The sequence below is a fragment of the Vulpes lagopus genome, chromosome 9 (genome assembly GCF_018345385.1).
Source record: "Vulpes lagopus strain Blue_001 chromosome 9, ASM1834538v1, whole genome shotgun sequence".
Lineage (NCBI taxonomy): Eukaryota > Metazoa > Chordata > Mammalia > Carnivora > Canidae > Vulpes > Vulpes lagopus.
The window spans coordinates 16,742,024-16,758,535 of NC_054832.1; the positions used below are offsets into that span (position 1 = coordinate 16,742,024).

At 39.2% G+C, this 16,512-nt stretch overlaps 1 protein-coding gene across 4 annotated transcripts in view; it reads right to left on the reverse strand.

Moving 5' to 3' along the window:
• Positions 1 to 16,512, reverse strand: part of TBC1D31 (TBC1 domain family member 31) — a 69,357-nt gene that overhangs the window by 46,876 nt on the left and 5,969 nt on the right. For 3 of the 4 annotated variants that reach the window (XM_041769595.1, XM_041769593.1, XM_041769592.1), the window contains 3 exons: positions 12,615 to 12,730; positions 7,920 to 8,098; positions 97 to 248 (listed from right to left, as the gene is read on the reverse strand). In XM_041769595.1, the coding sequence (XP_041625529.1) occupies positions 97 to 248; positions 7,920 to 8,098; positions 12,615 to 12,730 (447 nt within the window). Of the gene's footprint in view, positions 1 to 96; positions 249 to 7,919; positions 8,099 to 12,614; positions 12,731 to 14,662; positions 14,830 to 16,512 lie in introns of all 4 variants that reach the window. The other variant, XM_041769596.1, reaches the window with a different exon arrangement.

Sequence of the window (16,512 nt, forward strand, 5' to 3'; positions counted from 1 at the left end):
TCTCTCTCTCTCTCTCTGTGTGACTATCATAAATAAATAAATTAATTAAAAATAAATAAATAAATACATCTAAACAAAAAGTGAAATGCACATTACCTGGTTACGGCAAATACTTTGTATAATATACTAGAGCTTTCAGGTGGAGCTGGCAATTGATATCTGCAAGAAAGAGTATCACATTCCCAGGCGAAAATGGAATTATCTTTAAAACAGCTGAGGATGGTGTTACTTAATGGTAAAAAGAAAACCTAAAGATAGAGGAAAAGTTATTGTTCATATAGCCAACAGCTTCTTTAAATTTAAAATTATACAAGTTGTCAATTTTTCTTTTAAAAAATTACTTTTTCTTTAACTGGAAAAAAAATATTTATGACATATGACAGGATAATACTGATAACTCGTATACTATTATAAACTGAAAGGAAAAGGTAAACAAACCCCTTTAGAAAAAATCAGGGACTGAAATGACTAAGCAATTCATAAAATACAAAGTAACAATTTAAAAATATTTAACCTTATAAAAGATTCAAATGAAAACAATATTTTGTGTATCAAATTTACTCTAAAAATAACACCAATGAACATGTACACAAGCTATACATACACTAACATATGTACTCCATTTATAAACTACCTTCTACTATAAACATGACATGAAATACTAATTACTCATAAAGATTACAAATATTAAATATTGGTGAGAGTATAGGATACCAGCACTGTCCTCCTGGCTGCTGGTAATAAAAACTGGTTACAGATACTATACAACGTATCTCAACAGCCTTGAGAAGAGAGGTATGTATCTTTTCTGAGCTAGTCAGGCTGCTTCTAAGAGTTAATCCTTTCTGGGGAAAAAAATCAGCAAAGTGCTTTAAGGTAAATGTATACAAATATTTGTTGGGCATTATTTATAAAAATAAAAAAAAAAACAAGTTTGTTGTTGAAAACAAAACTATGATGTTTTATCAGTGACTCAATTTTTTTAATGGACAATTGAAACTGGACTTGATAGTAAAGTTGGAAATACCACTTTATTCTAATTTCTGTTCTTCTGTTGCATAAGCACTAAACAATGCTCTTTTCTCTTTTTTTAAGATTGTATTTATTTATTTATGAGTGACACAGAGAGGGAAGCAGAGTCACAGGCAGAAGGAGAAGCAGACTCCCTGCTGGGGAGCCCGATGAGGGACTTGATCCCACGAACCTGGGATCATGACTTGAACTGAAGGCAGATGCTCAACCACTGAGCCACCCAGGGACCCCCTCCTTTAAAAAAAAAAAAATTTATTTATTCATTCATGAGAGACACAGAGAGAGGCAGAGACATAAGCAGAGGGAGAAGCAACAATGCTGACTTGATAACACAAAGTTTTAGTTAAAATTCACCATTTTCTCCCTAAGAATTTCGATGGCCTCTAATATGGTTTTCTGTGTCATTTGTATAAAGCACACGAAGGGAGGAAGGGAAGGAAAAGAGAGAGAAGATGGAAGAAATCTATGCCCTAAGACTGTCCATCCTCTCAAAAAAACCTCAAGTGACATTTCCCATGGTTTAATCTTTAGTTCTATCTCTAGCTCTTTATTTGATTCCCATCTAGAGCTGCCGTCTTAACGGCATTACAGCTTATTGTTACTCTTCATATTTGAACATATTTTGTCATTGTTTCCACCAGTTTGTCTTTATAAGCTTTATTATTTTTTGAAGAGATATGATTTGTTCTTGTGTTGGAGAAGGAATAGGGACTAAGGAGGCAGCACACCATGAACAATTTGTAGCCTCTCATTCTGACCCTGGATTTTGTCATACACCTTCACCGTTTAGTAGAGTCAGAGAAAGCCTGTTTTCTCTCGAAATGCTACATTCTTTGGTGATGAGGTGATCACCATCTTTAACACTGGAGTGTCTCGAGTATTTACAATTTGGAGGCCATCATCATAGTAGTGAGAGGGAGTGGACCAAAAATGACTGTCTGAGGGTAAAGCAGGATCAACACCAAATCTACTGCGGCTTTCTCCAAGTGTTATAGACATAATGAATCCACAGGCACCTAAATAAAATACTTCTGCAACCCTGCATCTGCTTTGTGTTGTCACCAAGTCTGTTCTATACATACAGTTAAAAAAAATCATTTCTTATTTTTTAAATATTTTATTTATTTATTCATGAGAGACACCGAGGGGCAGAGACATAGGCAGAGGGAGAAGCAGGCTCCCCACAGGGAGCCTGATGTGGGACTTGATCCCAGGACTCTGAGATCACAACCTAAGCCAAAGACAGACGCTCAACCACTGAGCCATCTAGGTGCCCCAAGAATGATTCTAATAGTTAATGATATTACTATAAAAATTTCAAGGCCTGAAACCTGTGATTTTTTAAAAGTCTTTTATTTATTTATATATTCATTTATTTAATTTTTTTTAAGAGGTGCGAGGAGGGGCAGATGGAGAGAGAAAGAAAATTTTAAGCAAGCTCCAAGCCCAGCGTGGGCCTCACAATCGATTGTGATAGATCTCACAACCCGAAATTATGACTTGAAATTAAGAATTGGATGCTTAACCGACTGGGTCACCCAGGCACCCCAAGAAACCTGTAGTTTTTATAATAATAGTTGAAGGTTGTTATTATGAACTATTTTTCTTGTATACATATAACAGTATCTTTTTAAATAATAAATAGTGCTTAAAAACCACAACTCTTACATACACACATACATAATGCACTGTGGGACTTACTGCTTAATTAAAACAATCTACTCAGTGTTCATGCTAATAAGATACAATAAAAAATGCTAATTTGACTGCTGCCCTTGCCTAATTCAATCCTCGCTTTTGTCCTTGGCTCACCTTGTCAAAGACAATCTCTGATAGATTGTTGGCCAACAGATTCAGAAAGATTTATAATAGAAAGGTCTTACTGAAAGAATTTGCAATAAATACAATGTAATCTAAAACGAATACACTGAAACGCTGTTTGAAAGCCAATGTTGAAAAGAGTGACTTAAGATTTTTATTATAATTAGCAATATTTTTCTAGAAAAGTAATAAAGTTTATTCCTAGTGGGAGAAGCAAAAGCTTAAAAGTTAATGAACACCAACTGCTATTTTAGGGGAATAGCTGTGATAGATTATTGCCTACATGATTATTCATTACTAGATTTGTGATTTTAATTGCCAGATTTTAATGATTATAAAATTGTTCCTAATGAATCATGTCATTATTTAGATAGTGTCATCTCTTGACAATCATAAGCTTAGTAAAAACTTCAAAAGCACTAACAAAATTTGCTCTTTGGAAGGTTGGCTGAAAGGGTGGGGCTGCTGCTTTTCCTTATAAAATGCAAAAATCTTAAGCTTTCCAACTCACTTTTGAGAGGTATGTGGGCTCTTTTCAAAGTTGAGAGTTCAGTATGGCAATAAAGGGCAAGTCAAATGCACAATTCAGCAAAAATTTAGTGCGTGCCCACTAACGAGACTGAATTAAGTTCAGTAATACATTCTTTGTTAAATGTTTCTTCATATCCATCACAAAAATTTTTCCAATACATACCGAACCGTAGTCATCAGAAACTCTAGATTTATTCAAAAATCCCAAACTAAATATTTAAATATTCTACTTTGAACATCAACAAACTAATCGAAATTTACTAATATGAAGCAGTGTAATTGACTTACCCGAAAGGCAGTATGGTATAAAGGAGAGACTCTACACTAATATGAGCTTAGGTTAAAACCACAAGTATTTGATAAGCTATGTAGACATGGGATGTTACTAATGTCTTTGAGCTTCAGATCCCCTTTTGTAAAATGAGAGTAGTATCTACGTTTAGGATTAAAGTTTAAAAATAACTAAACGAAGTGTTAGGTACATAATATTCAATAATTAGTATCTATTGCTATTGGTATTATTTCTATTGCCAGGTACAAAAACCAGTGGAAAGATGTTGGCAGTGACAGGTTCTTTAAAAACATTTCGGTATCTGGGTGCCTAGGTGGCTCAGTCAGTTAAACGTCTGACTCTTGATTTCGGCTCAAGTTATGATCTCAGGGTGATGAGATGGAGCCCCCTGCAGACTCCCCACTAAGTGGGGATATTCTCTCTCCCTCTGCCCCTCCCCCTACTCATTCTCTCTCTCTCTCTCTCTCTCAAAATAAAATCTTAAAAAAAAAAAAGGAAAAATATTTTGAAATCAAAGGTCCGTAGTTTTTTTTTTGTTTTTTTTTTTTAAATTTTTTATTTATTTATGATAGTCACAGAGAGAGAGAGAGAGGCAGAGACACAGGCGGAGGGAGAAGCAGGCTCCATGCACCGGGAGCCCGATGTGGGATTCGATCCCGGGTCTCCAGGATCGCGCCCTGGGCCAAAGGCAGGCGCCAAACCGCTGTGCCACCCAGGGATCCCAAGGTCCGTAGTTATTAATTTGAAACCCTTGGTGCTAAATTGTGTTCCAGAATTCAGAATTATTTCTGACTTGAGAATGGTAATATGATATTCTGTGATAGAATGCAGAACCCCTGGGTGACCCGGAGCAATATCCCATACTCAAACACATGAACATTTCAGCCTTGTGTCAATTCAGTTCAGGTTTTGCTGCCAAGTGAATTCAGCAAGATCAGATTTTGCCACCAAGTGAATTGCTTGAAAACTTTTGGGCTTCTGAATTGCTAATGAGGTACCATTCATCTATTTCACGTAGTTCAAAAGAAATACAAGTTATCTTACAGCTCTTTTTTTTTAAAGATTTTATTATTATTTATTCATGAGAGACACAGGCAGAGAGAGAAGCAGAGACACAGGCAGAGGGAAGCAGGCTCCATGCAGGCAGCCCAACGCAGGACTCGATCCCGGGTCTCTAGGATCAGGCCCTGGGCCGAAGGTGGCGCTAAACCACTGGGCCACCCAGGCTGCCCCTTACAGCTCTTTAAAAAGATACCTAACTGCACTGAGCCACTCCTGTAGTAGAACCAGAAAACAGGTAAGAACAATGGACAACAGCAGAAGCAGTGGCAGCTGACTTAGATAATAAGCACTTGATACACCAAAGCAGATGTTAGGTCTAGATTGCTTTGTAGAAGCTACCTCATTTGGTCCTGAAGCCAACTCTAAGATACGGGCTACTACTATCTGCAACTTACATATAAGGTAAATAGCCTGTCGAAAATGTTGAACATGAATTTACTTAAGACTTTAGATTTAACTTCTGGCTTATAAGAAATACAAATCAGAGAATAACTTAAATGACATAGCAGTGAACAATAAGACAAATTCAGAATTTGGGGCATTTTCCAGGACAACTGGCTTGGTTGCTCTCAAAATAAATAAAAGAATAAATAATAATGTCGTGGGAAAAACGGTAGAAGATTATTTTATTTTTAAAGATTTATTTATTTGAGACAAGAGTGTGCATGCAGTGGTGGGGGCAGGGGAGCAGAGGGAGAAGGAGATGGAGAATCTTCAGCAGACTCCCCATTGAAGGCAGAGCCCAATCTCACCACCCTGAGATCATGACCTGAGCCAAAATCAACAGTCAGACACTTAACTGACTGAGCTACTCACGTACCTCATAGAAGACTATTTTAGATTAAAAAGAGCCCTCATAAAATGAGACTCAACATCATTTGTCACCATGTATCACATATACAAAAGTCACAGAAGTTCTATATAAAATACAGAATCATGGACAGCCCAGGTGGCTCAGCGGTTTAGTGCTGCCTTCAGCCCAGGGCCTGATCCTGGGACCCGGAACTGAGTCCCATGTTGGGCTCCCTGCATGGAGTCTGCTTCTCCCTCTGCCTGTGTCTCTGCCTCTCTCTCTCTCTCATGAATAAATAAAATCTTTAAAAAAAAATCAAATACAGAATCAGCAAATGGAATGAAAACATAGATTTAGTAAAAATTAAGAATAAAAGTTTTACTTTAAGATTAGTTCACAATTACCTCCTGTTTTCAAAGAATAAGCCAGGAGTAGCAACAATCTGACCAACCTTCAGTTCCTATATAGCCCAGGGGCTAAGAATGGTTTTTACATTTTAAAATTATTTCACTGTAGGGACGCCTGGGTGGCTCAGCAGTTAAGCATCTGCCTGGGGCTCAGGTTGTGATCCTGGAGACTCAGGATCGAGTCCCACATCGGGCTCCCTGCATGGAGCCTGCTTCTCCCTCTGCCTATGTCTCTGCCTCGCTCTCTCTGTCTCTCATTAATAAATAAATAAAAATCTAAAAATAAAATAAAATAATTTCATTGCAGATGGTTATACAAGTACATGCATAATATCCTCAATTTTACTCTGGGTCTGCAAAACAAGAATATTTACTACCTGGTCCTCTGAGAAAAAGTTTGCAGGTAACGTACAGACTACCATGTTCTCTTATTTTAGAACAATATACCTATATCCATACTGCACACTATACATATGTTTTCTAAATTTTATTCTTGTATCACTAACATCTGGAGTCCTACATTTTAAACTAAAATGTCTAAATGACCAAGCAAGGCTAGATTGGCAACTATCCAGCATCTAGTAATTTTAATTTCATGGTAAAAAGAACAGATGGTTTTTGTGTCACTGTTTCATAACTCTGTTTCCATTGTGGGTTCAATTCCCAATGTGCTCTGCTTTGGAATTTAGAATTCAATTTAGTACTAAAGCAATTAAAGAAGAAAAGACCTACTAAGATATTTGGCCTAAACCCCTGATGAGTAAGCTGGCTACAACTTTTATCTATTTTTAATTATTAAAGGCAATCTAAGGAACTGAGATTTCCACAGAGACTACAAAATAAATTTCTGGTTGACATGCACTGCTAGCTGTTCACGTTAATGACCAAGAAATTAAAAGCAATACTGCATGTATAATATAACCTGAAGCAATAGAATGAATCACATGGGAGACTCAGACAATCCTGACAATAGTATTAGGCTAATCAAATGGAAAAAAAAATTAAGCCTTAAAAGCAAAAGAGGTGGGTATTTTTTAAAAAGTGATATACATATACAATGGAATACTCATCAGTAATAACAAGGAATGAAGTACTGAAATGTACAACCACATGGATGAAGCTCAAGACCATTACGTTAAAGGAAAAAAGCTTTACATATACCATTGGTGACTAGCTCTATTTATTTGAAATTTTAGAACAGACAAAACTTAATGTACGGTAGGAAAACATCAGGACAGTGCTTTCCTTGGGATGATGGTAGTAATAGGTCCAACACAGGTTACAGAAGTGTATGTGCAAACTGTACAAAACTGAACAAATACTTAAGATTTGTGCATTATATATAAATTTCACATTAGCAAATACTGAACACTAACCAATTAAATTCAGGCTTAGGTATTTATGGGCAAGTATACTGATGTCTGTTATTCACTTTAAAATAGGGGAAAAAAGGGCAGCCCCGGTGGTCCAGCGGTTTAGCGCCGCCTTTGGCCCAGGGTGTGGTCCTAGAGACCTGGGATCAAGTCCCACATCAGGCTCCCTCTGCCTGTGTCTCTGCCTCTCTGTGTCTCTCATTTATAAATAAATAAAACCTTAAAAAAATGAAGTGGGAAAAAAAAGAATAGAGGACAGAAATATGGACAGATCCTTAATATAGCACAGTACCATAAGTAAAGATAGCATAGGAATACATTAATGATAGAATCTAATGGTGCACACGTGTTCACTGTGGATTTCTTACAAATCTACTCTACGTTTGAAATTTTTCAAAACAAAAACTCAGTAAGTTATAAATTGTAGCCATAGGTAACATCTTTAATCCTGTGGGCCACTCTGCTTTGCTTGTTGCTGAGTTACGAGAACACAGCTAGGTGGGACAAAGTGAATCATTCATTAGTCTTCCATCATCTATAAACCCTGCTGACCAAGAAACTAGTCTTGAGAAGCACAACAGGCCAAGATGCGCCCCACCTCCACTGACCTTTTGTATACCCACAGACTGTAGAATATTCAGCTTTCTTTTTCTCTGAAAGGTATCCAAGTCCCATAGCTGTGCCGTATCAGAAGAAGTAGTGATGGCGTATCTCCCTGATGCGTGCACAGAGATCGAAAATACTGATGATTCATGTCCTCTCATCCAACTAACTAGCTCCTTGGTAACTGTGGTGAAAAGTAAAAGTTACATAGATCAAACATTATCACCAAAGAATGAATTCAGTTGATGGCTAGGTATTTCTACGAGGCACCTTCATTAACATCTACAAAAGTAAAAGCCTAGTTGGCTGGTTGATAAAATGCACAATGGAACATGTTAGTAACATGAATATTGTGAACACGTGAGGAGATGGGGACAAATGAAAAAGGGTTTAAGAAATGCTTCAAGTGTGACAATAGGGAGTTTGGGCTTTCTCTTGTGAGTCATAGTTTTATCTCATAGAAGAATATCATAGCTGATGTGTATTTTAGGGAGAGCACTTTGAAGATACGTGGTAGATACATTACAAAGAAGGAAGAGATAACAAATTCACTTTCTGCTGTAATAATCTAGGGAGGAGACGGGAAGGTCTAAACTAAAAAGGTGATGATGGAGAAAGGAATAAACTCAAGAACTGTAATGGAGAAATTCAAAGGACTGTGTGATCAAATAGATGTGTTGAACTAAAAGACAAGTTAGGTCTTCAGTGGTTCTAGCTTAGTTATGTAACTAGATGGCAATACTACTAACTGACTTAAGAAAATACATGAAGAGAAACAGATCTAGCAGTATGGGAAGGAGATCATGGATTTTTTTTTTTTTTTTAATGAATTTGATTTTTAAAACTGATCCTGAGGTTTGTGTATATCCATGCGAGAGAGAAGCATAGAAAACAGCCTGGTGGGAAAAATACCAAAAACCTCACAATTATCACTGGGTCATAGAATTAGAAGTGATTTGTGTATTCTCTTTACATTTTCCTGAGTTTCCAAGTTTGCTATGGTAGGCATGTTTTTACTTTCATGATTAGAACTTTTTCCTCTAGAAGGATGACACTGAGAATAGTCAGAAAGCACGATGTAAATCTGGGAAGCATTAAAAGACACAAAGTAGGTAGAAATTGAAAACAGAGCAAACAGAGAAAGCCCTGGGGGGGAGAGTTGTAGTTTCCAAACACCAGTCTAAAGTCTGGCATTAGTTAATGATCAATTTTTCATTGGTCTTCAGTGAAATGAGAAAAATAAGGATAATGAAATGAGTTTTTCATAAAGCTAAATTTATTTTTTTCAAGATTTTATTTATTTGGGAGACAGAGAGAGAAAGAGCGATAGCACATACAAGTTGGGGGGGAGCAGGAGGCAGAGGGAGAGAGGGAGCAGCAGACTCCCTGCTGAGCAGGGAGCCAGATGTGGGGCTAGATAGATCCCAGGACCCCGGGATCATGAACCGAGCTAAAGGCAGATACTTAACCACCTGAGTCACCCAGGCACCCTTCATAAAGCTAAGTTTAAAGTACTACCTTTCAATCTAGTATTATATCCTTCTAATAAGTTATTTTATGTTAAAAAAAAAAATCTTGTTTCATGAAATGAAGTTTTATTGTTTTTTTTCTAATGTCAATTAGCAAACTTAAAAGTTGACAACCCATGTGGGTTGTTCTTCTGCTTTCTCTTTAATTGGGGAAAAAAATCCAAAAGTCCAGGTACCAGGGACCACTAAAATAACCCAGGAGAGGGGATCCCTGGGTGGCTCAGCGGTTTGGCACCTGCCTTTGGCCCAGGGCATGATCCTGGAGTCCCGGGATCAAGTCCCACATCGGGCTCCCTGCATGGAGCCTGCTTCTCCCTCTGCCAGTGTCTCTGCCTCTCTCTCTGTCTCTCATAAAAAAACAAAAAGAAAAACAAAACAAAAAAAAACCAAAACAAACAAACAAACAAAAAAAAAAAAACAAAAAAAACAGGAGAGAACCTACTAGGAAGCAGTTGGAAAGGTAGGAGAAGCCAGAGAGAGAAGAGAACGAAAACTAAGGTCCTGATGTAACGCAAGGTGCTAAACGCTACTGAGAGGTGGAATGAAAAGTAGAAGGAGGGTTTCAACAATCAGAGGTTCTGAATGACCTTGGAGGTGGGGGGGAGGAGGAGCAAGTGGCAGAGTCCACTGCTAGAGGTGGTGAAGCAGTGGGATTTAGCAGCCAAGAGGGAGGTAGTGAAGACCACATCCCAAGGAAGGGGCTTCACTGGTGAGGGTAGGGGTGGGGTTCAATAGACAGAAGAGACTGTGAAAAGACAGACCTGAGGAGAGAGGAGAAGAGCATGGATAAAACCCAAGTGAAGCAATCACAGAGGAGTATCAACATTTCGCTTTTTTTTTTTTTTACAATTTTTGTGATAGCAGTGTTTGCAACATCAGAGATTGGAGACAGGGTAAAGTCCATTGACAGGTAACAAGTTTAATGATTATGGTCATGCCAACATCTGCAGAGTGGAATATTACATGCTGGTTTTAAAATACTGTCTGAATATTTAATGAGGTTAAGAACACAATCCCACAAAACAATGCAGATAGGATGAGCATATGTTTGTTAGAATGTAAGAGAGGTGGGTGCCCGGGTAGCTTAGTCCGTTAAGTGTGGGACTCTCAGTTTGAGCTCAGGTCGTGATCTCAGCGTCATAAGATGGAACCTGGGCTCCACTCAGTGGGGAGTCTGCTTGAGATTCTCTCTCCCTCTGCCCCTCCCTCTGTTCATGAGTGCAAATGTGCTGATGCTCTATCAAATAAATAAATAAATAAAATCTTAATAATAAAAAAAGAATGTAAAAAAGGTATATGCAGAGAAAACAGACTGGAAAGATAGGTCCCTGCTACAGAAACATGGACTGTGTCTGAGCATTACTGAAGGACGTTGAGTTAGCCTCCTTACACGCACAGTGAGAGTGTAGTGGTGATTAAGAGCAGGGACTCTGGAGCTAGGCTTCCAGGATAGGATTCCTGGCTCCACCACTTACAAGCTGTGGGACCTTGGTCAAGTTACTTCTATGCCTCAGTCTCCTCATCTGTGAAATGGAGGTAACAGTAGCCATCTCCGTGTGTTTCAGGACAATGAAAATTAGTATGTATAAAGTCATAGAACAGTACTTGGCAAGCAGCCCAGGTGGCTCAGGGGTTTAGCACCGCCTTCAGCCCAGGTTGTGATCCTGGAGACCCAGGATCGAGTTGTGCGTCGGGCTCCCTGCATGGGAGCCCGTTTTCTTTAAAAAAAAAAAAAAAAGAAGAGAAAAAGAACAGTACTGGGTAAAGAGTAACCTATATAAGTGTTAGCTATCACTAATATTACTACGGTTATTATGTTCCTTTTTCTAAAATAGATTTTATTTATTAGAGAGAAAACATGCTCACATGGGGGAGGGGCAGAGGAGGAGAAATGAGCAAACTCAGCGTTGAACCCAGAGCTGGGGCTCAAACCCAGGATTCAGAGATTAGGACCTGAGCCAAAACCAAGAGTTTGATGCTTAACCACCTAAGCCACCCAGGCGCCCCAGTTATTATTATTATTATTTCTTAAGATTTTTATTTATTTATTCATGAGATAGAGAGAGAGAGAGGCAGAGACACAGGCAGAGGGAGAAAGAAGCAGGCTCTATGCAGGGAGCCTGACATGGGACTCGATCCCGGGTCTCCAGGATCAGGTGCTGAGCTGAAGGCGGCACTAAACTGCTGAGCCACCCGGACTGCCCTCAATTATTATTATCTTTCTAAATATTCTATCAATTACTTCAATAATAAGAAAAAAAATACAGTTGAGATACCTTTTCTCTTACTAAGAGATTCAGTTTACAGAACTCTAAATTCTCTAAAAATAGGCATGGTGTAAAATACATAGGCTATATTTGAAAGTTATTATTCTTGTACCTAAGTACAAGAAGGAACTGAGGCTTCAGAGAGAGGTCTGGCTTTTGTTCAGGTTCCTGAGGAGCATTCTCTAAACCCTAAAAATTTCCCCAGTTAAGGGGTGTTTGTTACTCATGGCTGGTCCCTTGGACAACAACAGATGGCTTATCTAAGGAGAGAATCTCAGAGCCGGGTCTGGTCACACAAGAAAGACCAGCCATGTGAGTGAACAGAAGGCTGGGGCTCTGGGCCATGTGATATCCGCCCAAACACTCCAAAGAGGGGAGAGGGCTAGAAATTTGGATTATTGCCCACCGGTCTGAATTCAAATCAGTCATGTTTACATCATGGAGCCTCCATAAAAGTCCTGGACATCAAAGCTTCGTGAATTTTTGGTTTGGCAATACTCAGCGTGGATGGTCACTTGCTGATGCTGGGAGGGTAATATGCCCTAAGGGGAATAGCAGTTTCTCTTCTGGGAGCCTCCCACATTCTACCCTGTGTCCTTCGTTTACCTGGTTCCAATTTATATCCTCCTGTTGCATTAAAACCACAATTGTAAGCAGAGTGCTAAGTTCTGTGAGTCATTCTGGTGAATTACCAAACCTGAGGGTAGTTGTGGGGAACCTTGAATTTGTAGACAGCAGACCTGATGGGAAGATGGTCCCAGGACCCCCCAAACTTACAGCTGATGTCTCAAATGAGGTCATTTTGTGGGGACCTATGCCCCAGACTGTACAGACTGACAAACTCCTTACAGTACTTCAGTCTAAATTTTACTCTTATTCAAAAATAAATAGAAAGACTTCTTACCTGTGTCGAAACATTTAATAGAATAATCAGCTAATGCCACAAGGAATTCAGACTTCCTACGGAGATTAAAGGCCAGAGCTGTGCATGCTTGTGCTGTTCGCTGAACAAGATTAAACCTATTAAGAGATTACCACATTAGTATTAGAAATTCTTCCAACAATCATAAATTTTACGTTGGAGGAGTCCTTAGAGATGAAGAAAATGAAACCCAGAAAAATGAACTCTTGTTTCGGTAGGCCAAAAATAGATGCTGAAGAGTTCCGTCTGCCATGTACAGAAACTTGGCACTTACTTAGCAGGTTTTAAGCCTAGCAGAATTACGACCAGCCACGGCTTTCAGGAAGATGATTCTGGCAGCAATGGCAAATGGATAGAGGGACAAGAAGAGATCTGAAGCAAGCTGCTAGATAGCATCTGACCAGAGTTATGGGTATTAAAAAGGAAAGGACAAACAGGACAAGAGTCAGGAGTCAAGTGGGTGTACGGCATGGTGATGCATCAAATATGAGGTGAGGAGGGAGGAATCAAGAATTCCTCATGTGTAAAATGAAGGTAAAAAAAAAAAAAGATCTCGGAACACCTGGGTGGCTCAGTGGTTGAGCGTCTGCTATCAGCTCAGGGTGTGATCCCAGGCCTGGGATTGAGTCCCACATCAGGCTCCCTGCAAGGAGCCTCCTTCTCCCTCTGCCTATGTCTTTGACTCTCTCTGTGTCTCTCATGAATAAATATATAAATCTTAAAAAAAAAAAAAAGAGATCTCATAAGGTCGTTGTGATGATTAAGTGAACTAATACAGTGACTAAATGAAATAATATATGCTAAGTGCTTAGCAGAGTACCTGGCACACAGCTACATTAATTTACTAAAAAAAATCAGGTTCTCAAGAGTGGGCAAAAGAGGGATGAGTTGAGGATAGAAAATAAGTCTGGTTTTAAATATGTTGAGTTCAAGGCCTTTGCAAAATGTTTAGAGCTATACTGTCCAAGAAATATAACACAGGCCACAGGTGTAATTTAAAATATTGTAGGAGCCTTTTTACTTTGAAAAAAAGAAAAGGTAAAATTAATCTTAATAACATATTTTTCCTGATATGTATATATTATGATTTCAAAATTTAATTAATAAAATTAAGGAGATATTTTACATTCTTTTTTTCATACTAAGTCTTCCATATCCACTGTGTATTTTACACTAACAACACAGCTCAATTTGTTTTTTTTTTAATACTTATAATTTTAACCATTTTTTTTTAAAGATTTATTTATTTGAGAGAGTGAGCAAGAGAGCATGAGCAGGGGGAGGAGCAAAGGGAGAAGCAGACTGCCTGCTGAGCAGGGAGCCCAACGTGGGGCTCAATCCCAGGACCCCAGGTTCATGACCTGAGCCAAAGACAGATGCTTAACTAAGTGAACCATCCAGGTGCCCCTGACACATCTCAATTTGGACTAGCCAACTTTCAGTCTCCAGAGCTTGATGCAGCCAGTGGCTCCTGCACAGGACAGCCTAATCTAGCCAGTAGGTAGTAGAAGTAAATCTGGATTAACAGTGTTTGCATGACAGCTGAAGCCTCAGGCTTGTTATTGATGAGATTATCAATGAGAATGCCTGGAGCATGGAATGGAGCAGGCCCAGGAGAGATGCTCGAGCAGTACAATGAAGGGACAGGCACTAGCAGGAGAGTCAACGAAACAAGGGGAAAAATTGATCAGAGAAGTAAAAAAATCAGGAAAGAGCTGTACCTTGAAGCAACAGAAAAAAATTCTACAGAGGATGTGAAGACGAGTATTTAATGGAATGAGAAGTGAGAGACCATTCGATTAGGCAAGTAAAATTTCCAAGGGACCCCAGCACAATGGGTGTTCAAATCAGGCATGCCTGATTTCAAGTCTCAGCTCTGCCACTTACTCTTCTGCTCAGATGTGAATATTTACAGAGAGAGAGAAAGGGGACAGTGGACAAATTAAAAGAGAAGAACACTCATGGTGCAAAGTCCCAGGGATGGCCTCAGAAGATGGAGATCAGTGCTGGAAGAAACTAGGATCACTTACTTTATGAATAAACCAACCATATGGATGGCTGTGTATCTGAGGCTGTGTTGGGGAAGAGGAAGGGCAGCTTGAAAGTGTCTGTTTTCTCATGAGTGAGGAGGCCAGCCAGTCGAGCAAGAGTAGGATCGTACACAAGCAGATGAGGAAGCAGGCAAAGGTCTGGAATGCTGGAGGAGATTGGGAGAAGTAAGAACTATTGACAAAATAATAACAATTAGCAAACGAAGGGAAGGAATCAGTAACGCTCAGGTCCATTATCTAGTAACGGAGTCTCTACAGTAATTTTTGTTTTCTCTAGCAGCAGGAACAGAGAAGAGACAGTTGTATGGACTTAAGAACTGGTAGCATGCGTTAGGCAAGGGTTAAGGCTGGGAGAATTGTGACCGTTACTTTTTTGGCAAAGAAGAGAGACAATGATTAACAGATATCTAATAAATTACAGAGAAATTCATTATCTACTACCTCTTCTTTTCCGGAACAATTTGAGAATAAGTTACTGAGATCATGATTTCTACAAACAAGAAAATTCTCCCATATAATTGCAATACAACTATCAAAATCAGAAAATTACATTTATATATTACCACCACCGAGTCCTCAGACCCCCACTCAGTTTTGCCATGTGTCCCTAGTAATGTCCTTGACAGCAAAAACATCAGTCCAGATTCATGTCTTTACTTTTCAGGTTTCTAGTCTCCCTCAAGCTGGAATAATTCTTCTGGTTTTTCTACAACTTTCATGACCTCAACCCTCAAGTTACGGGCCATCCTATGTATGCACACAAACTTTGATCTGTCCCACTACTTGTGTCATCAGTTGATAAGGTAGTGTTTGCTATACTTCACCACAAAATTAATCTTTCCCCCTCTATAATTATTTTGTGGGGAGCTGCTCTGTGACTATGTGAGTATAGCTTTTCACTAACTTATTGATTACAGCATGAATTCATAGATTTCTATTTTACTCAGTGGGTTAGTACCCATTACTATCATTATTTATTTTGCTACTTACAGTGTCTCTAATACAGGGGCTCTTTTAAGCCACCATTATGTCCTTTTGACACTCTGTGTTTTTTTAAGATTTTATTTATTTAGAGAGAGAGAGAGAAAAGCAGATTCCCGCTGAGCTGGAAGCCGATTCCGGACTTGATCCCAGGACCCCGGGATCTCAACCTTAGCCGAAGGCAGCATTTAATCGACTGAGCCACCCAGGTGCCCCTTGACGCCCCCCCTTTTTTTAAAGATTTATTTATTCATGAGAGACACACACAGAGAGAGAGGCAGAGACAGAGGGAGAAGTAGGCTCCCCGCAGGGAACCTGATGTGGGACACGATCCAGATTCCAGGATCATGCCCTCAGCTGAAGGCAAGATGCTCAACCACTGAGCCACCCAGGCATCTCGACACTCTTTCTTTAAACAATTCCTTCTTTCTGGCTATAAAATGTTAAAGGCTCACCTTGTACTTTGCCTGTCTCTATCCTAAAACTGGCCGTTTCTGCCAGGATCCTTGATTACTTTTAGCAGATCGTGGTATTTAGGAAAAAAACTGGGTATATTCATTGCTACTGGGGCGTTGTTGCTCCCAGGTCCTATGAATGGACTACGCTAGGAAACATATGAACATGTAATTCATTCACTCACTCATACATCTATTCAATTCTATGTCCAGATATTCAAAACCAGCAGTGCACACAGGTATATCCAATTCCAACCTGGTACCACAGGATTCATTCTAGTTTTCTACGTTCCTATATTTGTAACCCCCCTTCCTGATCGGAGAAGCCGGGTCCCCATTATCTTCAACATATTTACTCACTTGATCAAAACTTCCTGTATTTCCCATGACTGT